Source organism: Camponotus vicinus, unplaced genomic scaffold, assembly GCF_025532165.1.
Source record: "Camponotus vicinus isolate PSW18456_S1 unplaced genomic scaffold, iyCamVici1.0 SCAF_2, whole genome shotgun sequence".
NCBI lineage: Eukaryota > Metazoa > Arthropoda > Insecta > Hymenoptera > Formicidae > Camponotus > Camponotus vicinus.
The window spans coordinates 26,219,526-26,244,851 of NW_028141956.1; the positions used below are offsets into that span (position 1 = coordinate 26,219,526).

Consider the following 25,326-nt stretch of genomic DNA (forward strand, 5'->3'; position numbering starts at 1 on the left):
GGATTAATTTACACATACATATAAAGTTGCGTATTTAGATGCAATTGTGTACATACATATACTTATGTTAGAATACATATGTGTATAAAATATTGTATATATCAAATTGAATCAAGTTTAATCAGTTTTAAGCGTATATTTTTATATCCAATCATATATATATATAAAACACAAATTAGTTACAACTTACAATTAGAAGCATAGTCTCTCTCTCTCTCTCTCTCTCTCTCTCTCTCTCTCTCTCTCTCTCTCTCTCTCTCACACACACATAAAGAGAAAAGAAGGGGATTTTTTATGAGCATCGGCAAATGTTGGCAAGTGTCGCGACGATACGCAAAATTAATAATGACGAAAGAGCGAAGGGACATTCTTGACCAAGACACGGGCGCATATATCACGATGCCCCATTATGCTTATGAATATAAATGCACCCTCGGGGTGGCCACAATAAATGCCGGCCGTTGCGCCGCCGGATCTCTGAATTCTGCTCTACTGCACGTACACGTGGTAGCCGTGGAACAACGAAAATAAAAACGGCGTCAGTCTCTACCTTCTCCCTTTTTCTTTCGTTCTTTTTTTATCCCAAGTCCTAGACGAACGCTGAGCGTGAGGGCGAGCATAAAAGAATTAAATTAAAATAAAGTAGGCTGCCGCGCAACTAGAAATTATACACATGCAGCAATGATAACAACAAAATGAGTAATAAGTTTTTAGGTATGCGCAATTTGTAAACCCCTAATGAGGCAGCTTCGGAAGTAATTTTTTCTTTTAATCGAAAAAAAGAAACTATAAACGCAGATTACTGCATACTTGATTGTGCTTATACGAATTATTTTCATTGATCCCATTTTCTGACAAACATTGAAACATTAAAAAATTTAAGTTCTTGATTATTTAAATTTTTTTAAAAAATATATATATTTAAAATAATTTAAAAAAATGTATATTTAAAAAAAATAAAATATTTGAATATATATATTTTTTATTGCTCAATATTAAATATCGGTAAATTTTACAGTTATATATTTCAAAAGTGTTTAAAATATATTAAAATAAATGAAAATGTTTAAATAATATTTTTTAAATGAAGAAAAAAACGCAAAGTGAAAAGTTAACCATGTTTATCGGATTACATAGCTTGTTAGCGCAGGGCTGCAATGTTATTCACATTAAGCATCGAAAATACCGCCGTTTCTCAGTCATTTAGACGAACGGCGCAAAAATCTCCGACCACAAGTCTTGTCAGTTTCTTCTTTAGCGATTAACTTGTAGGGGTTGCAGCTCTTGCAGCTCCTCCTCGGTTTCTTTTTCTTCGCCAGTACTCTTTTATCCGCCGCCTACCTTCCCTTTGGATCGCTTCCAACCGTTTGAATCTTCCTTCACCTTTGCAATCGGTGCAGCCGATATCCTATCTCTCTCTCTGTCACTCTCTCTTTTTCCTTCTACTGTTCTTTTATACGTTTTATCGCGTTTGTCCATTTTCGTCATTTATCTTCGGTATATCGGTCATTGCGGTTTAACATTCTGACCTTAAAGCTCCAAATTATCATATTATCGAATCATACTCAACCACCAGATACAATATTTACTATAATTGCGTGTACACATATGATTAGTATATTGCAATCCCAGTTTTTTAGCAACCATAACATAGCATCTGTTTTTCATTTATATACTATATATATCGTTTTCTCTTGAATTTTAATAAAACCTCAATATTGGTTTAACGCTGAATGTTGAATGCGAATAAAAAACAATTGTTGCCTGATACACATTGACTACGTCATTAAATAATGTCAATTTTCACATGACGAAATATTTTTTAAAATATAAATGTGTTTATATTGCAATTTTATAAATAATAATATTCCATTCGGACCATTGTGGTAAAACTAATAGAATAAACTTATTGAGAGATATGACGTGAATTGACAAAGACATACATTTCATTCATTGTTAGCTTCCTTACTCAATCGTTTATCTCGCGTTATTAAAAGCGACTTTGTTAGCGTGGTAATCAAATTTAGATCTGTGTGGCTTGCCACCACATACGTTGTTTTTATTGGTAATCCTTTTTGTCTCCATCGTGCTAATAAAAACGAATCTATCCAGCAGGCGTTCAGTATGTACCGCAAGCTGACACTTTTGTGGTATTATTGTGCTTTGTGGAAGACCACGCATAATGGTCAACGAGATTACCCATCACATGACGTTTGCTCAATCTTAATAAAGGACACACCATACATATTTGTTGATTGTTAAATAATAACAGCATACAAAAAATAAGAACACGTAAATGTATCGCGTATTATAGTATTTTTCAAAGAATAATAGATATCAGAAAGAATCTTATCGTCGCATATAAATTCTATAAAATTAAAATTAATGCAATGATAAATAAAGAAATAATAAATAAATGTTCAAGCAAGATCCTTAAATATTTTCGAATATTTTTATAATATCATTTTATGTCTATACAGACAATTCTCTTTTATTTTTTAATAATAACGATAATTGTTTTTCCATGTTACAGTCTGCAACCAGTTTAGCAGAGGCGTATTTTCAATGTTGGGTGCCGTAAGTCCAGATTCATTCGACACGTTGCATTCTTATAGCAACACCTTCCAGATGCCATTCGTGACACCCTGGTTTCCTGAAAAGGTAAACATATTTTCTCTCTTTTAGATTTCTAATTAAAGTGTTTTTATTACTTTATATTTCCTATTTTTCAGTCTTTACGACATTTGATTTCTTGGAATTACAGGACATTAATAATTATGTACATCTTATTAAATATACACTCATAGAGAATTCATACGTCACTGCTTTGGGTTTTTCCATGGAATTATGTAATTTTATTCGATTCGAAGAATTCATCTGTTTTTATACTATTTGCCTCGCTCAGATTTATGCAATATTATACGATTAGTCATAACCAGAGTTTTTTTGTACAGCAAAGCAATGGATCGAGAAGCCTTATTTAAATTTAATTTATTCATGGAATTCGTTTTTCTGTTCCTTTCTTCTGCTATAATTTAAACATCTTTTTTTAAAGATATATTTATATGTTCTCTTTCCTGCAGTGTACACATGTTAAAGATACTATTTTATATATACATATCGATTCTGTTTAAATTATATCTATAAAATTTACATTTTATTTTAGTTAGTATTTGATAATTATTGAAATATTTGACAATTATCTTGACAATTATTTTTTATAATAATAATAAATTACGTAACATTACTCTCGCATTCCGTTTCACACCTCATTGAATTTAAGTTATATCGAGGAGTGTATATACGTAATGGCTTAGAGTTGGCGTTTAAATCATGTGTTTATAGCAGGCACTTACAACCGACGCATTCATCATGAAAATAAATTTTTCACCCTACATTTATCGATTCGACATAGAAAGAAAACAAAGTGCATGCTTACGGTACGTGTGCGTATGACAATAATTGTTGTTCGCGAAATCAATGGTTGCGTTTCGCGTTGCAGCTGATAATTAGCGGGCGGCGTGAGATGCATGATGATGGATTTGATCGATACGATCGTCCATACAAATACGCAAATATATATGCGATATATACAGTATACATATTACAATTTGAATTGCGAAATGAATTGGCTAGCCGAAAATTTATTCGCCGGCTCGAATTGCCGGGACTGCATTTATCGCGCCGTTGTAAACTGATATCGCGCTAGGTTCTACAGGATGAACGTCGAGCTTGTGAGTATTTTGGCGTTTGTGTGTGCGTATTTTTCCCACGATATATTTTCGAGTGGTATAAGTATATATGCGAGCGCATAACGAACGTCGATGTCGTTTAAATGGTAATCGCGCGGTAATGCTGATTCGACGCCTCGGCTTTCTTTTTTTTTTTTTTTTGGGGCCAATTACGGTTCGCCAGGAATGGCCATTTATATAGAGAAAATCCTTTTTCAATTTCCAGAGATCCTTCCCCGCACTGCGTTTGCATCGCTGCCTCTCTTTCAAGAAAAAGAGACGTTATCGAGATACGATTGGAAATTCAATACGTGATGGGATATGATTATTCCAGTTGGGCGATGATTAATTTTTGAAACCTGCTATTTATTTTGTCTTCCAAAAGATCAAAGAAAACATCCTCTTAAATTCTACTTCGAACAGATATTTATAACTATCGTAGAAATTAATTTCTTGCACTAAAAAAGTCTCGCACAGAGATATAAATTTAAAACGTCGCAATATTTTCGCGAAAAAAAAAGATAAAAATGGAAATCCCGCCAACCGAAATTAGTATCAAAAGGCATATATTTCGACAGTAAATCATGATGCGCATAGTTGCACATTCGCGAGGAATTAAATTTCAAAGAGAATTCATGAGCGGTAAAAGCTAGATTGTGCGCATGTGTGTACGTGTGTGCATCGATTCAAATTAAAGTTTCGATGTAGCTGCCTTCCTCTCAGCAGAATTAATTCCGTTAGCACAGGTGGAAGGCATGCGCCATTATCTATTGAAAATTTTACAACTCGAACGATCGTAAATGCACAGGATTATTGCATGTATTGTAGGTCCTGACGCCGTCCTCGGGTCTCCTGGACTTCGCCATAAGTATGCGGCCGGATTACCATCGCGCTATCATCGATACGGTGCGATACTACGGTTGGAAGAAAATCATCTACCTCTACGACTCCCACGATGGTAAGTCCCTTACCCCGCGGCTTTCTCATGCATTTCTCATTTTACAAGGCGATAGCCGCGGGCTGCAGCGCGCCCTGCTCGCACCTCGCCCCCCCTTACCCCCTTCGCACGATATTTCTCTTTTTATTACATATATCCGCCAAGTAGGCTCGGTCTCCCGTGGCCAACTTTGCCGATATCGTAGACACGGGATATCGAGTAGATTCCCCGACTTCTGTGCGGGATAAAAACGCGCGTACGCGCGTATCTGACACCGTAACCGTATCTTTGTATATCTATGCAAATGAAATTTTATATACATATGTATGTATAAAGGCGTTTATAGTCGGATATCAAAAATGTGATGCATTCGTAAATAATTATGATTTTTTAAAGATGAAGTTTATACAAGGGAAAAACTTTCGTAAGACGGTACACGACGACTATTTTTTTTTCTTGTACTAAAAGCAGAATAATGTCATTATAAGATACAATACAGCCAAAAAATAAATAAAACGTTTCTTCATAGGAAAAGTTGCCGCTTGAAAATAAATTGCGTCAGGGAAATGTTATTTCTAATTAATTTACTTGTTTTTTGTATTTTGCTCGCTCGCTCTTTTCTCTTCGCGTTGTTAAAATCACGTGTTTTTTTCTTTTTTCTTTTTCTTGAAATTGATTTGAATGGAATCATGTGTATGTGTGCATGTTTCATATAACTAGGACGTTTACAATTTTAAACACAAAGTTAAAAGGAGAAAACGAGTTTCTATCACTTTACATAATTGCATCTACAACTACCGATTCTATGTTTTTATATTAAATTAGTAATTTTATATGCAAAATTACCTACATACTTGCATTCTCAAGGAAAGGAAACAGAAAAGGTAACACCTGTCGGAAATTACACGTGCTACGAGCAAGGCCTTAACCTTTTAATTGCGCTAGTTGCACCATTATCCGTTTGTTTAACATACATGTGTAATAAACGTGCTAATTAGTTTAATATGTTGAATTATGTTATCTCAATCATTTATTTAAAAAAGCATTTTAAGAATATAATTAATCATATGATGCGTGTTAAAATAAAATTATTTATATTTATATATATTTTATTATTTATATATGTTGACTTTTCTTGGAAACTTCGTAAAAATTGTTGGCGGTGCTAAATCAAATTGTGCTTTTGAAAATAATTTTGATTCTCATAAATAAAACAGTGAAACGACAACTGACACAGGTTTGTAACAGAACTCTCTTCTATTTTGTACGATCTATTTTGTACGAAATCTCTTGTCAATCTTAATGTTAGAGGTGAAACGACAGCGGTTTAATTACTTAATTAATGGAACACGGAGTAACTCCGACTGAACGAAACGATTAATCACTAGACAGATCGTTGGACAGTTTTGTATCTCTCGTCGACTTCCGGCCGTTATAACTTGGTCACGTGCCTCGGGCACGAGAAAGCCATTTGGAATTCCTCGAGCCGACCAATTGCTCTTCTTCGACAAACTTCGATAAGAACGAGCTGGAGGTAGTCTAGTATCGCGGAAACGGAGAGAGTTTAATTACCGAATGCAAATGCAAATATACTTTAGGGACTATCGTGCTGTCTCCGCGCGCTGAACGACCCCTTTCCTTCCTTGCTCTTGTCCCATCTCGTCCTTGGCTCTTCCCATTGCCTGCTATCTGACGTAGTTCAACCATGCCGTTTCTCGATTAAAGCAGGTATGAGGAAAGGAGCAAAACGATGAGCATTCGAAGATCATCTGGATTTCATGGCAAATTTTTTTACTACTTATCTGTTCTCAGTCTTTACCAATTTGTATCGCGAATAATGACAAGAATCAGTATACGATAAATGATGGAACATAATTTATTTGTGCAATAAAAATTCATTAAATCAAAAATTCATGCAATTATATACAATATTTAATAAAAAAATATAATTAATTTAATATAAAATGTAGTTTTTTAGTGACATGCATCGCATTTTGCTTACAAACGGAGAGAAAGATAGTTAAAAGATAGAAATTTTAAATAATATTTCTTCATTCTTATATACTCCCGTAAACAATGAATACAATGAATACAATCTGTTTTCTAATTATATAATCATATTATTTTTTAATTGTTAGATATTAATTACTCTATTTACAAATAATTAAAAAATATAATTTAAACGTAAGTCTAAAATTTCATTTTTCCTACAAATGTGGATAAAGAGAATTGTTCTATTTATTATTTAATAATACAAATACCACAATTAACGAAAAATTACATTTTCTTGTATTTATGTCATCGAAAATTAAATTTGCCAAATTTACAGTATCTAGAATTTGTGATGTTTAGTTAATTAATTTACATATTCATATTTAAAAAGAAAACCTCACTTGGTAGATTCATAGAAAACATTTGCTGAAATATTCATTAGTATTCTGTTATCGTAGAGGAAAGTTATTAACATAAAGAATATATTCATGGAAAGATTACCCAACAGATTTATATCTCGTGTCCAAACGATCAATCGTAATACAAATCTTAATTATTCTTAAAACTAATCGATCGTTGCTATTGATAAATCTTATTTAAATGTAATACAAAATTGCTTAATATTTAATACATAATAAAAGAATATACATCATATAATTAAAATACAACGATATTAATATGCGTCAACTACGACCATAAAAGAAGAAATAATCAATTCAAAATTTACACAAGAATGCAACGTGCTTGGAAAATCTGCTTGTTGTTTTTAGTATTCTCGACGTATGTTGAGAATCATACAAAGCAATGACAATGATGCTTTTAAATCAATCAGACAGAGGACGTTATTTTCTATATAGAAAATAACTGATGCAATCTTGAAATTGCATCAGTTATTTTTTATACAGAAAATACCTCAGATTCATTTTTTCCTCGATCCCATCATTACTAATAAAATTAATCGACATTAGTCAGATTGCTCGCATCAAGGTAGAACCGATTGCGTAAATGATCAAGAGAAAGTGTAACTGGCTATGCTCTGTTAGATTTTCCTGTTAGCGATGTAAATATTAAAACAGATTTCTCTCTTTAGACTCTAATACACGCTTTTAAAAAATTATTGTGAGAAATTGATTATTAGTATTTTTGAGCAGAATTCTGTTGGCATTTAAAATAGCTTCCATGAATATCTCAAAATTTTGCAAATAGGAAATACGTACATCATTTACATATTATAAGAACACTCTCGGTGCTTCAATGTTGTGCACATCAGATATAAAATTAACTCGTAGACTGTCACAATGCTGTTCAAAAATGGAAATAGATTTTTTCCCGCGAGGAAATAGACTTTTTCCTGTCAAGGCTTGTCGCATTTTTACTTGTCAAGGTTGAAATCTAGTGTGAACAATTTCTTATCTTCGAGAAATAATTTTGTAATTCTATTCGCGCAATACATGTCCTTACGATCTAGACGCAACAGTGAAAATTATCAAGATGCCATGTTACGCAATGGCTAGAATAAGAACGCGCAATTTGCATTCCTCTCTCGTTATATTGCCACTCATAGGTAAGATATTGAATAAACATGATAGAATCAACATTTATGAATCACGTTCTCGCTTTCAATTAGCAAATGTTTGTATGTGGAAGTGAAAACATCGCACATTCCAAAATTAAACCTGGCGCAGCCAATAACAATGAATTAATAGCGAACGTATCAATTTTCCCAGGCATATCTGTCATTCGACAACCATCACTGTTTGTCGAGGTAGGTGGAAAAAATCGGAAGCTGTCGAACGGAGCAATTTTCAGAACACATGATGCGTGACATGCATGCTCCGCGCTTCTAAAGGCAATTAAGTGATGGAGTAACATAAAGAATGAATGTGAGAAAAAATTACGTGGAAAAAATCCAATGCGCGCACGTGCCTGAGAAATACTGCATAATATAGTAATTAGTTGTTACAGGCCACATACATTGTCGCTCACTCTTCATTCGAGACGGGAGGGGATTTGATTAAAATCACAGTGACGTGCCTGAGTATCAGAGTCAAGCTCAGTTTCCTTTCTGACGTCTTTCAGAATGACAGCGGCATCGTTGCCGCCAACGCGCGTCGAAATCTTGGCATTACGTTCTCGACTCTCGTAGTGGTGACAGGTGTTATACAAAGAGGTGAACTGTCAACATAATTATTTTTGCGTGTACACTTTTACTACATGTTCCACGTGTTCCTCGTTGATTAGACGACAACTCCTGGCTAGCTCTATCGTGAAATCGTGTTACGAGTTATAAGAATTTTCTAAAAGTTCTTGATTAACGTCATTGTTAAAATATTCGAATATAGAACCGAGAAATAACTTTCATTAAAAAACCAGAAAAGATTACCCCGTCTCTGAAAAATATTCTTTTTAATCTCAAATTTCCATCTTTGAAGAACGATACGGCGTTTTAACGTATACATCATTAATATATACGTATGCACAGTGTGTTAATTCGAATAAGTTAAGACTGTCAGAGAAAATTATTACAAGTACTAATCACCAGATAAGGGAATCAAGCTTAAGGAAATCTTCATTGTAAAATCAGATTAGTTTTAATGCAAGAGAATTTGCATTAAAGATTCAGGTACGAAAATAGATAACAGGATAATATGTACGCTATCATGATTTATTATTTAAATGTTCGAAAAATGTGACCCGTATCATCTATCCCATGCATCAAGTAGCATGATTGAGTAATTTCCAATTGGATTTAGCTACCTTCTATAATTAAGTAACAGCTCACTTATAAAGGCGAATTAAATCCTCGCGTGATAATGACACGTCATTGTTAAATCAGTATGTACCGATGTGATTGTGATAAAATATGCGTGTACGTATAATGACTTTTATATAACTGTCAATTAATCGGGTCGATGCTCGTTCGAGCCGCATGTTAGCGCACAGCTGTAACGCGCACTTGTAAAATGGTTTATTATGCACGCCATAGGTAATGAAGCATCGCGGTAAAGCAATAACTCAATTTTCAATAGAAATTACTTCGTACTATCAACGTAAAAGAAGAATGACAATTCAATCAATTACCTTTTATCTATAGATTCTTTCATAAATTTAGATTTCCTAATAAAATCTAGTGACAAATCGTCATTTATTATATTTCCAATTTTCAACATTAAATATTTTTGTTATTCTCAAGTTATATAAGAATCAATTAAAGCATAAAATTAAGTTCGGAGTAACAACTAACTTATAATCAGTAATTGCACTTTCAAAATTTATTTTTTAAACAATCTGTCGTGAATTGTCTAAAATTTTTGAATTTATAAATCATTCAATTTTTTATTAAGAAAAATTTTATTTAATGAATAATGAAATTTACATTTATATCTAAATTCTAGCGAAAAAGAGAATAATGCAATGCAAAATATTTTTTAATTAATTAAAAAATATTTCTTTTCTGACGAATCAAATGTTATATTAAGCGATTCTCTCTCTTTGAAAATGATTACACAATGCAACAAAAAAAAAATACACGGACGAGAAAAGAAATAATCATTTTTCGTAGTTTCTTTTGTTTTGTGTGAATATGATTTTTGGGTTTTACATTATTTTATTACGTTACAATTTTAAGAAATTTAAGATGAATGCAATTTCTGAGATCTGAAAATTCTAATACCTGATTGCAACAAACTGTTACATATGCGTAATATGACATGATACAATACATTAAAGTAACCCTTTTTTTCGCTACTTTAATTAAAAATTTCGTAAAATTTTAATATAATGGGGTAATTTAAAAGCCGGAATTGCATTAAACATTGAAAAATTATTGAAAATAATTATTTTCTTTTTTATGTTCGAAAAAGTTATCTTTATTGAATTATATTATTAATTATAAATCAAAAATCACACACGTGAACGATTCTCTCGATTCGGGACGTCGCAATTATCCGTTCATCGACTGCATATTTAAGATGAAATATCGTGCCCCTCCAGACGTGACGACCTTGGTAATAATCATGCGTCTTTCGTCTTGTGTTTTGGCGATAACTGAATGAACGAAGAGAAACGTTTCGGTATAAACTGACCGATGCAAGGACTCGGCATGTTTCGATCGTTTCGACAACCTGTTTGAGCAAAACAAAGAACGTAAACTAACTGGTTTTGGGTGTGCGAGCCGGTTTTTTCGAAGGATATTATCAACTAGTCTACATTAGATACCCAAATGAAGAATGTAAATATATGTGTGTGTGTATGCATATACATTGAGAGAGATTGCTATGTTGAATTAAATATTTTTTAACTTTTAGAAAACGCAAAAATATTATTCAGTATCGGTATAAAGATCCTTTCTATTTTCTACTCTTACGAAAGATTGTTATATATTTTAAACCGGATTATACTGCGCTAAACCACATCATAAAATGGAAAGGAAAAATTAAATATTACATGTAATTATTGCAGTTATAATCCGTGTATTATTAAAGCAATAAATCTTAATCATCAGTGCTGTGCACCGTCCATCTATTGCGCAATATTGTACGTCCAAACATGTTAACGTTTTCTCTAATAGTTACGAGAGAGAAGGATTTATTTTACAGAACATAATATTTTAAAATGAAAGAAAATGGGATACACAATTTTAATCAGTGTAACTGCATTATATTGCACGTTGGTTTTATAAGATCATAGAAATTATTTTTAACACATTACGTATCATCTTTCTGAAACTAAAATTTATCATTATTATTTTATTATTTAAAAGAAACATCGCTTTTTAATATTGTTTGAAGAATTAGCTACATTTTTATCAATCTGGTATTTTGCTTTTTATAAATTCTAAATAATTTTTTAATGAAATTAATAAACTTTACAATTCATTATTTAACAAATATTTTGAAGAAACTCCAGTGTACGAAAAAAATAAAATTGTCGTGAGAATATATGTTGGATTCTTTTTCAATGATAAAAAATTGATTATAATTTGAAAATATTATATCTTGATATATTAACCGCATAAAAGTTGACAGCAAAAAGATTTTGAAAAAGATGCATAACTTTTGCAATGTTTTGTTAACTTACCAATTATATTCGATATAATATTCTTGTTTTAATAATTTTAAAGTAAAAGTACACAAGTTTTTTTAAAGTATAAAAGTACAAAATAGAAATAGAAAAATATATGTTATCAAGTAAAGTATGCAATTATAAACTTAAACGCATATTCAAGTGTAAAAAAATGACATGTCAGTTCGAATATTTACACTGATATAAGTGGTTACGCTTCCGAATATACACTATTTTGTTTTATTATGTTTTGCAATTGTCTTTTGCAATTTAAAATTGAATAACTGTCTCAATTTGACATTTTTTTCTTATTATAATTCCGAATAATTTTTTATTTGTGACAAAATAAACAATATGTGACAAAATAAACAAATGTGTAAACTTTACGATCCATTATTTAACATATTTATACTATATTTTGATAAAAAAATCCAGTGCACGGAAAAAATAAAATAACATTTTTATTTAACAGTCTTAAGTTATCTATTAATATTAATTAATCAATCAAATTTATTGCATCAAGTAAATATTTTATTTTGAGTAACATGTCGTCGAAACGCGAAGAATTTTACGACAATAAATTCGTATTAAGCAACGCGTCCGGTTCAGCCTCTCTGTCTCTTAATAGTGGGTGTATTGTATGGCCAGCCATAAACTGTCGCTTTGGGAGGCATCGCATTGCGTGCCTCAAAGCAAGAGCAAGTGCTCTCCGACCGCGGCCGGTGGCGGTCATGCGTGCAGACGTAGCCGTTTACACGTGTGACCGTATCGCACCCTCAGTCGAGAGATATGTGGCGCGGAATCTAGTTAGAACCCTTGTTGGCTTTATCTCCGTTGTCTCTGTTTGGCTCGGAGGTCGGCCGTGTTGCTAGATTAGAAGGATCAGTCTCATGGCGCGCATTTCTGCTTCATCATTAATAATTAGCAAATAGAAGTTCGCATTTTCAATTCTTCACATCTTTACAAAATTTTGACATTCAGAATCGGAATGCACAAGTTGGACGAAGTAAACTTTACTCGCACGTCAACGATAATATGGTCGATAATGTTCTACGCAATAATTAAGTATATCTCATTTAGATAAGTCGTCTGAATCATTATCAGCAGGTGGTTCTTTAATAATATATATTTATATAATAGATACTTTTTTCTAATTAATAGAAAACAATTTAAAGTATGCAAACCGAGAAGTATTCACATTTGCAGCTATGAGATATTATTTAATCGCGTCACGCATTCTTCGTGCTGCTCTCGTAATAGCAACGATTTTTTGCTCCGTTTAAAACGCAAATAACTATTCAAAATATCCACAATTAACGTGAAATCAGAAGAATATTATCGAACACAATGGACCGTGGTATATTGCGACAAACATTGATTGGATTCGTATGTAAGTATCTTAAGTAAGAGGTGAAATTACTTTGACATTCAGAAATATTCTCTCGTGAATGCGGCTTCGAAAAAATCTGACGTATAATCGCTTCTCAGGTAGTATTTTGATCATCGATTGCGGCTTGCACGAAGGATGGAGTACGCCGACCATACCGAAATTCAATGACGAGGATCCTCTAAAAGTAACGACTAATGAAATCGCTTGGATCGTGAATCTCATGTATGTGGGGGTCGGTATTGGCTCGTTGGTACCATTTATACTGATGGACAACATCGGACGTAAAAAAACCTTGTTAGTCACCACTATACCAAAGATCATTTCTTGGCTCTTCATCGGGCTGTCCACTTCTGTACCGTTTATATATATCGGACGAGTACTCGCGGGCATAGGATGTGGTATAACTTATGCCGTGATGCCAATGTATCTCGGCGAAATCAGCAGCAAACGGACCAGAGGTCCTTTAGGTACGACGATGTTAACTGCTTGTTATCAATGTGCAATGTTTGACACGATTCTTATCATCCTATTAACATATTCATCGTTCTACGTGGTAGATATGTACATTTGTTACCATTAAATGTGTCGGTCTGTATCAGTTGATAATGATTCTTAATGAGATATTTCGTTTAAGTTTGTATTTCTTGAAAAAAGGCATTTATATAGCTTTATATATTTGATACTGTAGAATTCATATTTCTGTAATCTTCCTTGCATTTTGAATAACTTTATCTATGAAATTAGTTATCTTTAAAAGACATCAGTAAATAAGATGAAATCTTTAGGTACTTTAATGGCTGTTCTAATTAACATTGGGATGATGCTCATTTATGCCATCGGCCTGTGGATCAGTAGATTCGCGATGGCGATGATAAGCGTATGCGCGCCAGTGCTATTTCTGCTGACTTTCATGTGGTTACCCGAGAGCTCGGTATTCCTAACGCGTAAGAACAAACTCGATCCCGCGCAGAAAACCCTTCAATGGGCCTTGGGTAAAGAGAACGTGGACGAGGAACTTGAGGAAGTGAAACGTATCGTGGAAACCGAGGACAAGTGCAGCAAGATAACTCTCAAGGATATGTTCAGAGAGATCTTCACCAAGGCACAGAATAGAAGAGCCTTTCGTATCGCTATGATAGTACTGAGCGCCTTGACATTGACGGGCGCGGCACCGATACTCGCTTATCAGTCGTACATCTACGAAGAGGCCGGCTTTGAGATTTCAACCAACACTAGCATTATCCTGACGGGTATCACTATCGTTCTGTCTGGCGGTGCCTGCGTAATGGTGGTGCGTTTCACGGGCAAGAGGTTTCTGCTGCTGATGTCCGCACCGATCTGCATGGTATCACTGGCCTCGATAGCTATTTTCTTCGAGCTACAGTCCAGCGGCTATGATGTTTCTCGATTCAAGTGGGTGCCTACAGTCTTCGTGGTGATTTACGTGTTCGGTTATGGATTCAGCCTTAATCCAATACCGTTGGCATATATGGGCGAGATCTTCGGCGTCGAGGTCAAAGTACCCGCCGCGGTGCTCAACGCTCTTTACTATGCCATAAGCACCACTGCCGTTGTAAAGTTTTATCAGGTACGTTGACGTCTGTATCGAAGAATCGATTTTGTTTTCGCGAACGAGAGCGCGGTAAGCGGGTTATCGGAAGCAACGATCAGTTAAGAGGTTTAACCAAAAGGAGTTCTTTATTTTGTAATAGTATTATACAACGCGGTATAATGTGCCATCGGTTAATAGCTTTGATGGCAAGAAGGATTCTTTATCATTTAATAGCATTAGGAAATATATTGCGATATAAAAATATGCAAATTATATTTTAACGAGCAATCGATACTTCAATGCCTATTAAAAAAGGATAAAAGTATAAAAGATATCTTCTGAAATTATATATATAATAGTTGTGTAACACCAGTTGTAACATTTTCTTGTTATATCTCATTCAAATTTTTCTTGTTAAACCTTATTCAAACTTTTAAAGCATAAAATTGTAATATTATATATAATTCTATATACAGGGTGTCCCGAAACTAATGCTTGATATTTTAAAGGCAGATTCTCTGGTCAATTTAAAAACGATTTTTCCTCAGCGAAAATGTCGCGGCACTAATAGTTTTCGAGTTATAAACGATTGAAAATAAAGGGTTTTTCGCAAACTAAGGCTTATGGGAATAAAATATTAATAAAGTCACATTCTTTAGTTAATTTTAGGTAGAGTTTACTTTAATAGAATTTTAATTTAAGGCTTAGTTAGAAAGATACATGATGACAAAAATTGGGAATATGCAAAATATAATGATCTCCCTCGACATTTTCGCTGAGGAAAAATCGTTTTTAAATTGGCAAAGAGAATCTGCCTTTAAAATATCAAGCGTTAGTTTCGGGACACTCTGTATATGTAATATTACATATAATTTTCTGTATATATAATTCTATGTATTAGAGAATTATAAAAAAATATATTAAGATATTTTCTTTTTATTCTTTATTCAAAATTAAATGTTATGTGATAATATGATGGCAAAATTGTTTATATTATAGGTTATGCAAGAGTTGTACGGCACGTTTGCACCATTATGGGCATTTTCTGCGATAACATTTCTTATATGGGTATTAATTTATCTGTTTGTGCCGGAGACCGAAGGCAAAACCTTGGAAGAGATACAGTTGGAATTGCGAAGTAAGAAACAATGTGCATGCGATATAAAGAAGTAAATAAGCGATATTATATATAAAATAAATCAGAGATTACTAAATTCTACATTTAAAGTATATATGTAATATATATGATTTGACTTTCTAATATTTACTTATAATATTACAGAGAAAAAAATAAAAAGGACGAAAAGAAAAGAAGAACTAGAAACTTAAATTAGAAATCGTACTCAAATACTTATTGTCGTACAACTAAATATATGTGAAACGCATATAGTTAAAAGTTATACAACGATGTTTTATAATGATGACAGTTTGCGGTCCACAAATTTTTACACACACACACACACACACACACACACACACACACATATATATATATATACACTCAAGGTAGCTCATAAGAAGATTTATACAAGGAAAGTAACGTTCCTATTTTACAGAGAAAATTTACATCATTACAAGACATATATATTATAATTATTTGCGCTTACATATCTTCAGTCAGACGAATAGTAAGTGAACATTATGATAACGTCACATGTAAATATGTAACATTATATTATTATATGTATCACATTAACAAAAATTGTACAAGATACTTTGAAAACAATATATTTTTATAAAAGTAGTGTAATACAAAGTTTAAAATAGACTGCAATGTGAACATTTTCAATGATATTCACAACCATTTGAAACCGATCTTATGAATTTCGATTAACTTTCGATTAACTTAAACAATTTTTCCTCATTTACTCCATAATTTCTTCATATGTTGTTTTGTGTATGATCTTACATATTGGTAGAAATACATAGCGTCGATAATGGCGCTAAATCGCATCTCGAACTTGTTAAGGCACTAGAGGAAAACGATGCGAGAGGAAATCACTACTTATTTTGAAGCTTTAATTCGGCAAAGAGAATCGTTTAGTAGTGGTATCGCGTTAGACGAGATTCGTATGTTCGTTCGGACAAGTTAAATTCAACTCTCGTAGTAGTAGTTCTTGATTAACGTCACTGTTAAAATATTCGAATATAGATAGAATCCAGAAATAAAACTTTCATTAAAAAACCAGTAAAGATTATTTCGTTTCTGAAAAATATTCTTTTTAATCTCAAATTTCCATCTTTGAAGAACGATACGGCGTTCTAACGTATACATCATTAATATATACGTATGCATAGTGTGTTAATTCGAATAAGTTGAGGCTGTCAGAGAAAATTATTACAAGTACTAATCACCAGATAAGAGAATCAAGCTTAAGGAAATCTTCATTGTGAATCAGATTAGCTTTAATGCAAGAGAATTTGCATTAAAGATTCAGATACGAAAATAGATAACAAGATAATATGTACGCTATCATAATTCATTATTTAAATGTTCGAAAAATGTGGCCCGTATCATCTATTCCATCCATCAAGTAGTATGATTGAGTAATTCCCAATTGGATTTAGCTACCTCCTATAATTAAGAAACAACTCACTGATAAAGACGAATTAAATCTTCACGTGATAATGACATGTCATTGTTAAATCAGTATGTACCAATGTGATTGTGATAAAATATGCGTGTAAATATAATGACTTTTATATAACTGTCAATTAATCGGGTCGATGCTCGTTCGAGCCGCATGTTAGCGCACAGCTGTACTAAAATAGTTTATTATGCACGCCATAGGTAATGAAGCATCGCGGTAAGACAATAACTCAATTTACAGTAGAAATTACTTCGTATTATCAATGTAAAAGAAGAATGACAATTCAATCAATTACCTTTTATCTATAGACTCTTTCATAAATTTAGATTTCCTAATAAAATTTAGTGCCAAATCACCATTTACTGTATTTTCAATGTTCAACATTAAACTGTTTTCATTATTCTTATTATAATTATATAAAAATCAATTAAAGCACAAAATTAAATTCAGAGTAACAACTAATTTATAATCAGTAATTGCATTTTCAAAATTTATTTTTTGGAAAGTTTGTTATGAACCTAAAATTTTTGAATTTAGATACTTCAATTTTTTTCTTAAGAAAAATTTTATTTAATAAATAAAGGAATTTACATTTATATCTAAATTCTAGCGAAAAAGAAAATAATTGAAAAAGGCTATGCAATGCAAAATATTTTTTTAATTAATTAAAAAATAATTCTTCTTTATAATAAATCAAATATTATATTAAGTGATTCCCTCTCTTTGAAAATGATTACACAGTGCAGCTAAAAGAGAACATAAGGACGAGAAAAAAAATAACCATTTTTCGTAGTTTCATTTGTTTTGAATATGATTTTTGGATTTTTAATTATTTTATTACGTTACAATTTTAAGAAATTTAAGATGAATGCTATTTCTAAGAACTGAAAATTCTAATACCTGATTGCAATAAATTGTTACATATGCGTAATATGACATGATACAGTACATTAAAAAATCCCTTTCGTTGCTACTTCAGTTATAAATTTCTTAAAATTTTAATATAATGGAGTAGTTTAAAAGTCGGAATTGGATAAAACATGTAAAAATTACAGAAAATAATTACTTTCTTTTTGTGTTCGCGAAAAAGTTATCTTTGTTGAATTGTGTTATTAATTGTAAGCCAAAAATCACACATGAACGATCCACTCGATTCGGAACATCGCAATTATTCTATTCATCGACTACATTTAAGATGAAATATCATGCCTCTAGACGTGATGACCTTGATAATAAACGTCTTTCTTCTTGCGTTTTGGTGATAACTGGCTGAACGAAGAAAAACGTTTCGGTGTAAACTGCCGATGCAAGGATTCGGCGTTTCGACAACTTGTTTGAGCAAGACAAAGAACGTAAACTAACTGGTTTTGGGTGTGCGAGCTGGTTCTTTCGAAGGATATTATCAACTAATCAACATTAGATACCCAAATGAAGAATGTAAATATGTGTATGCACATACATTGAAAGAGATTGCTATGTGGAATTAAATATTTTTTAGCTTTTAGAAAACACAAAAATATTATTCAGTATCGGTATAAAGATCCTTTCTATTTTCTACTCTTACGAAGGATTGTTATATATTTTAAACCGGATTATACTACTAAACCACATCATAAAATGGAAAGGAAAAATTAAATATTACATGTAATTATTGCAATTATGATCCGTGTATTATTAAAGCAATAAATCTTAATCATCAGTGCTGTGCACCGTCCATCTATTGCGCAATATTGTACGTCCAAACATGTTAACGTTTTCTCTAATAGTTACGAGAAAGAAGGATTTTACAGAACATAATCTTAAAATGAAAGAAAATGCGATACACAATTTCAATCAGTGTAACTGCATTATATTGCACGTTGGTTTTATAAGATCATAGAAATTATTTTTAACACATTACATATCATCTTTTTGAAACTAAAATTTATCATTATTATTTTATTATTTAAAAGAAACATCGCTTTTTAATATTGTTTGAAAAAGTTGAAGAATTAGCTACATTTTTATCAATCTGATATTTTGCTTTTTATTAATTCCAAATAATTTTTTTATGAAATTAATAAACTTTACAATTCATAATTTAACAAATATTTTGACGAAACTCCAGTGTACAAAAAAAATAAAATTGTCGTGAAAATATGTGTTGGATTCTTTTTCAATGATAAAAAATTGATTATAATTTGAAAATATGATATATATCTTGATATATTATCGTATAAAAGTTGACAGAAAAATACTTTTAAAAAGATGCATAACTTTTGCAATATTTTACTAACTGCCATATTTTACTACTACTGTAATATTTTACTACTACTTGCCATTTATAGTCGATATAATATCCTTATTTTAAAGTTTAAAGATTATTAAGTGTGCAATTATAAACTCAATAAACGCATATTCATTTGTAAAAAAAATGATATGGCAGTTCGAATATTTACACTGACATAAACGGTTGTGCTTCCGAATATTTCGCTTTGTGTTTTGCAATTGTCTTTTGCAATTTAAATTTGAAGAACTGTCAAAATGTCAATTTGACATTTTTTTTATTATAATCCTAAATAATTTTTTATTTGTGAAATTAATAAACTTTACAATTCATTATTTAACATATATTTTGGTGAAAAATCCAGTGCACGAAAAAAATAAAATAACATTTTTATTTAACAGTATTAAGTTGTCTGTTAATATTAATTAATCAATCAAATTCATTGCATCAAGTAAATATTATTCAAGTAAGTATTTTATTTTGAGCAACGTGAAGAAAAAACGCGAAGAATTTTACGACAATAAATTCGTATTAAGCAACGCGTCCGGTTCAGTCTCTCTGTCTCTTAAAAGCGGGTATATTATATATCTAGCCATAAACTGATGCTTTGGGAGGTATCGCATCGCGTGCCTTAAAGCAAGAGCAAGTGCTCTCCAACCGCGGCGGGTGGCGATCATGCGTGCAGACGTGACTGTTTACACATGTGACCATATCGCACCCTCAGTCGAGAGATATGTGGCGTGGAACCTAGTTAAAATCCTTGTTGGCTTTATGTCCGTTATTTCTATTTGGCTCGGAGGTCGGCTGTGTTGCTAGATTAGATGGATCAGCTTCATAGCGCACATTTCTGCTTGATCATTAATAATTAGCAAATAGAAGTTCGTATTTTCAATTCTTCGTATCTTTGCGAAATTTTAAATTCAAAATCGGAATGCACAAATTGGACGAAGTAAACTTTACTCGCACGTCGACGATAATATGATCGATAATGTTCTACGCAATAATTAAGTGTATCTCATTTAGATAAGTCGTCTGAGTCATCATCAGCAGGTGGTTTTTTAATAATATATATTTATATAATAGATACTTTTTTCTAATTAATAGGAACCGATTAAAAGTGTATAAAGCGAGATGTATATATTTGCAGCTATGAGGTATTATTTAATCGCGTCACACATTTTTCGTGCTGTTCTCGTAATTGAAATGACTTTTTACTCTATTTAAGACGCAAACTAACTGTTTAAAAAATCCGATAAACACAATTAACGTGAAATCAAGAAGGATGTTATCGAACAAAATGAACCGTGGTATATTGCGACAAACGTTGATTGGATTCATATGTAAGTATCTTAAGTAAGAGATGAAATTACTTCACAATTCAAAAATATTATCACGTGAATGCGCCTTCGAAAAAATCTGACGTATAATCGCTTCTCAGGTAGTACTTTGTTAATCGATTGCGGCTTGCACGAAGGATGGATTTCGCCGACCATATCGAAATTTAATAACGAGGATCCTCTAAAGGTGACGACTGATGAAATCGCTTGGATCGTGAATTTCATGTATGTGGGGGTCGGGATCGGCTCATTGGTATCATTTATACTGATGGATAAGATCGGACGTAAAGGAATCTTGTTAGTTACCACTATACCAAAGATCATCTCTTGGTTTTTCATCGGGTTGTCCACTTCTGTACCGTTCATATATATCGGACGAATACTCGCGGGCATAGGATGTGGTATAACTTATGCCGTGATGCCAATATATATCGGCGAAATCAGTAGCAAGCAGACCAGGGGTCCTTTAGGTACGACGATACCAATTGTTTTATGCTTGTTATCAATGTGCAATGTTCGACACGATTCTTATCAGCTTATTAATATATTCATCGTTCTATATAGTAGATCTGTACATTTGTTAACATTAAATGTTTCAGTCTTTTTCAGTTGATAATGATTCTTAATGGCACATTTCGTTTGAGTTTGTATTTCTTGAAAATATGCATTTATATAGCTTTACGTATTCAATACTGAATTCATATTTCTGTAATCTCCCTTGCATTTTGAATAACGTTATCTATGAAATTAGTTACCTTTAAAAGACATCAGTAAATAAGATGAAATCTTTAGGTACTTTAATGTCTGTTCTAATTGACGTTGGGATGATGCTCATTTATGCCATCGGCCTGTGGATCAGTAGATTCGCGATGGCGATGATAAGCGTATGCGCGCCAATGCTATTTCTGCTGACTTTCATGTGGTTACCCGAGAGCTCGGTATTTTTAACGCGTAAGAACAAACTCGATCTTGCACAAAAATCCCTTCAATGGGCCTTGGGTAAAGAGAACGTACACGAGGAATTCGAGGAAGTGAAACGTATGGTGGAAATCGAGGACAAGTGCAGCAAGATGACATTCAAGAATATCAGAGAGATCTTCACCAAAGTGCAGAATAGAAGAGCCTTTCGTATCGCTATAATACTAATGAGCGGCTTGTCATTGACAGGCATGGTACCGATACTCGCTTATCAGTCGTACATCTACGACGAGGCCGGCTTTGAGATTTCGACCAACACTAGCATTATTCTGACTGCTGTCGCCATCGTCCTGTCTGGTGGTGCCTGCGTGATAGTGGTACGTTTTACGGGCAAGAGATTTCTGTTACTGATGTTCGCACCAATTTGTGCGGTATCGCTGGCCTTGATAGCTATTTTCTTCGAGCTACAGTCCAGTGGCTACGATGTTTCTCGATTCAAGTGGGTGCCTACAGTCTTCGTAGTGATTTACGTATTCGGTTTAGAATTCAGCCTTAATCCAATACCGTTGGCATATATGGGCGAGATCTTCGGCATCGAGGTCAAAGGATTCGCCGCGATGTTCTACACTCCCTACTACGCCATAAGTTCCATTGTCACTGTAAAGTTTTATCAGGTACGTTGACGTCTGTATCGAAGAATCTATTTTATTTTCGGGAACGAGAGCGCGGTTAGCGGGTTATTGGAAGCAACGACCAATTAAGAGGTTTAACCAAAGGAAGTTCTTTATTTTGTAATGGTATTATACAACGCCGTATAGTGTGCCATCGGTTAATAGCTTTGATGGCCAAAGAGATTCCTTACCATTTAATAGCATTAGGAAATGTATTGCGATATAAAAATATGCAAATTATATTTGAACGAGCAATCGATATTTCAATGCCTATTAAAAAAGGATTTGCATAAAAGATATCCTCTGAAATTATATATATAATAGTTGTATCACTAGTTGTAACATTTTCTTGTTATAAATCTCATTCATATTTTTAAAGCATAATATTATAATATTATTTATAATTCTGTATATCAGGGAATTATAAAAAAATATATTAAGATATTTTTTTTCCTTATTCTTTATTCAAAATTAAATGTTATATGGTAATATATAATATGATGGTAGAATTATTTGTATTATAGGTTATGCAAGAGTTGTACGGCACGCGTGCACCATTATGGGCATTTACTGCGATAACATTTCTTATATGGGTATTAATTTACCTATTTGTGCCGGAGACCGAAGGCAAAACCTTGGAAGAAATACAATTGGAATTGCGAAGTAAGAAATAATGTATATGCGATATAAAGAAGTAAACGTGATATTATAAAATAAATCAAAGATCGCTAAATCTAGATTTAGAGTATATATTTAACATATATGACTTTTTTGACGCTAATATTATATTTGTGTGTATTTAAAATATTACAGAGAAAACTGTAAAAAGGACGAAAAGAAAAGAAGAACGAGAAATATATGTGATAACAACTAAATATATGTGAAACGCATATAATTACAAGTTACAACGATGTTAAGATAACGTTCCTATCTTACAGAGATAATTTATATCGTCCAAGACATGTACTATTATAATTATTTGCGCTTACATATCTTTAGTCAGACGAATAGTAAGTAAACATTATGATAACTTATATCACATGAAAAATATGTAAAATTATATTACCATATGTATGGCATTAATAACAATTGTACAAGATACACTTTTAAAACAACATATTTTTTTAAATAGTGTAATACAAAGCTAAAATAGGTCGCAATGAAAATTTTCAATGATAATTATTTACGACCATTCAAAATTGACTTTCCTTTTTTTTAAATTATAAAACAATTTTTACTTATTTACTCTATAATTTTTTCATATATTGTTTTGTATATGCTCCTTTGACATATACATACATAGCGTCGATAATGACGCTAAATCGCATCTCGAGCTTGTTAAACGCTAGAGAGAAACGATGCGAGAGGAAATCATTACACTTGTTTGATCATGAAGCTTTAACTCCGCAAAGAGAATCGTTTAGTAGTGGTATCGCGTACGACGAGATTCGTATGTTCGATCGAACAAGTTAAGTTCTCATTAAAAATACATTTACAACGTGAGTTCACTTACTTGCTAAGTAGGATTGCACAAGGCTCAAAACAAGACAATATTCGTAAAAATACTGTTTTGGTATTGAAAATTTTCGAAAGCTTAAATCTTGTCTCGGTCTTAAGTCAATTTTTATAAGAAAAATCTCGTCTTTATCTCTGTCTCGATTTTATTAATAATTTTTATTTAGTGAACAGTTATTTAAAATAATATTTAACATATAATCTTTATAATATATCATTTCAAATAATTATAATATTTATATCATTCATTTACGTTTTATTTCTCAAAACATTTTACATGTACATGTATATTTCGTTAAAGATAACATACACGTGTATGCGTGTGTGTGTATGTTATTTTTAATAAAAAGGTGATTGTCATTACTACAGTAATGTCAAAATGCAGGCACGGCTTATATGCGCACATATTCAAAGAACCGCATATGGTGCTATATATATGCAAAATTTTTACAGTTAAACAATTGTGTAAATTGTATAAAATTTTAAAAGTTAAAAACAGTTAAAAATCCATTTGTAACGTGATGCACATTTAAAAATATGTAACATCATCATTCATATGACTGTAAATTTTGTTATTGTACGATATCTTTTTATATCGTTTTCATTTTTCGCAAAATAAATTCAGAAAATTTTGATTCTAACAGCGAAATGGCCGTTTATACATTTTCCGTCTCTGTGAAGAGAATCATTTATAGTTTACGCTCGATAAAAAACGCAACACTCTCTAAAATGGGCGAACTTTCGTTGCAAACTCCCAAGTGATTCCGTCGTATGACTATATCCCGGCTACGTCAATGATGGTTCGTCAGCCTCGAAACATTGGCAGAACGTGTATGCAGACAGCGTGTCTTGTATACGCATGTTGTCGTTTCTCCCCAACAGAACATTTGTACATGTGTATCATTGGTATACGTATATTTACAGTTATGCGGAAATGCATTTATCTACGTGCACGTATAACTGTTTATCTGTCAATAAACAGTTTGCCCGCTTGTGTGATGTATTAATCTGAACATATGTATTCCAGATGCACGCCTATGGACTTAAGCTTAATATGATTAGTTTAATATCTTGCAATGATTATTTCATTTATAGGTTGTTTCTATGTAAAGCCCATAAAAATACGCATCGCATGCATATCTATTAAAATTGATATATGAAATATCTATTGAATATCTATTAAAAATGATTTGATAAATACAAAAATATGCAAGCAAACAAATAATAAATAGAATTAAGACAGATTATATTTTACGGTATTATATATCTTATATATGTATATCATATAATAATTTTCTTTCGAATATTTTTTGGGAATTTATTTTATATATATAATTAAATAATACAATAAAATATAATAAA

The 25,326-nt window shown here is 32.2% G+C and overlaps 3 protein-coding genes across 11 annotated transcripts in view; all 3 read left to right on the forward strand.

Annotated features, from left to right (window-relative positions):
* Glurib (Glutamate receptor IB) overlaps positions 1 to 25,326 on the forward strand; it is a 237,272-nt gene that overhangs the window by 162,634 nt on the left and 49,312 nt on the right. For 5 of the 6 annotated variants that reach the window (XR_014437301.1, XM_083091753.1, XM_083091754.1 and 2 more), the window contains exons 3-4: positions 2,534 to 2,661; positions 4,560 to 4,689. Coding sequence is in view for 4 of the 6 variants with exons in the window: in XM_083091753.1 (XP_082947879.1) it covers positions 2,534 to 2,661; positions 4,560 to 4,689 (258 nt within the window). In the remaining 2 variants the exon portion in view is untranslated. Of the gene's footprint in view, positions 1 to 2,533; positions 2,662 to 4,559; positions 4,690 to 8,690; positions 8,831 to 25,326 lie in introns of those variants that run through there. The other variant, XM_083091757.1, reaches the window with a different exon arrangement.
* LOC145967102 (facilitated trehalose transporter Tret1-like) lies at positions 12,912 to 16,434 on the forward strand. Its single transcript, XM_083091763.1, has 5 exons — positions 12,912 to 13,114; positions 13,213 to 13,581; positions 13,900 to 14,702; positions 15,666 to 15,835; positions 15,949 to 16,434. Exons 1-5 carry the CDS (start codon positions 13,072 to 13,074, stop codon positions 15,998 to 16,000), a joined length of 1,437 nt encoding a protein of 478 aa, XP_082947889.1. The 5' UTR covers positions 12,912 to 13,071; the 3' UTR covers positions 16,001 to 16,434.
* LOC145967101 (facilitated trehalose transporter Tret1-like) lies at positions 19,725 to 23,562 on the forward strand. 4 transcript variants are annotated; one of them, XM_083091761.1, is made up of 6 exons: positions 19,725 to 19,989; positions 20,628 to 20,863; positions 20,962 to 21,330; positions 21,653 to 22,452; positions 22,974 to 23,112; positions 23,263 to 23,562. In XM_083091761.1, the coding sequence occupies exons 2-6, from the start codon at positions 20,806 to 20,808 to the stop codon at positions 23,331 to 23,333; spliced, it is 1,437 nt and encodes a 478-aa protein (XP_082947887.1). In that variant the 5' UTR covers positions 19,725 to 19,989; positions 20,628 to 20,805; the 3' UTR covers positions 23,334 to 23,562. The 4 variants fall into 4 exon arrangements, with proteins under 4 accessions (XP_082947887.1, XP_082947884.1, XP_082947888.1 ...); XM_083091758.1 differs by having other exon boundaries at positions 20,671 to 20,863; XM_083091762.1 differs by having other exon boundaries at positions 20,749 to 20,863.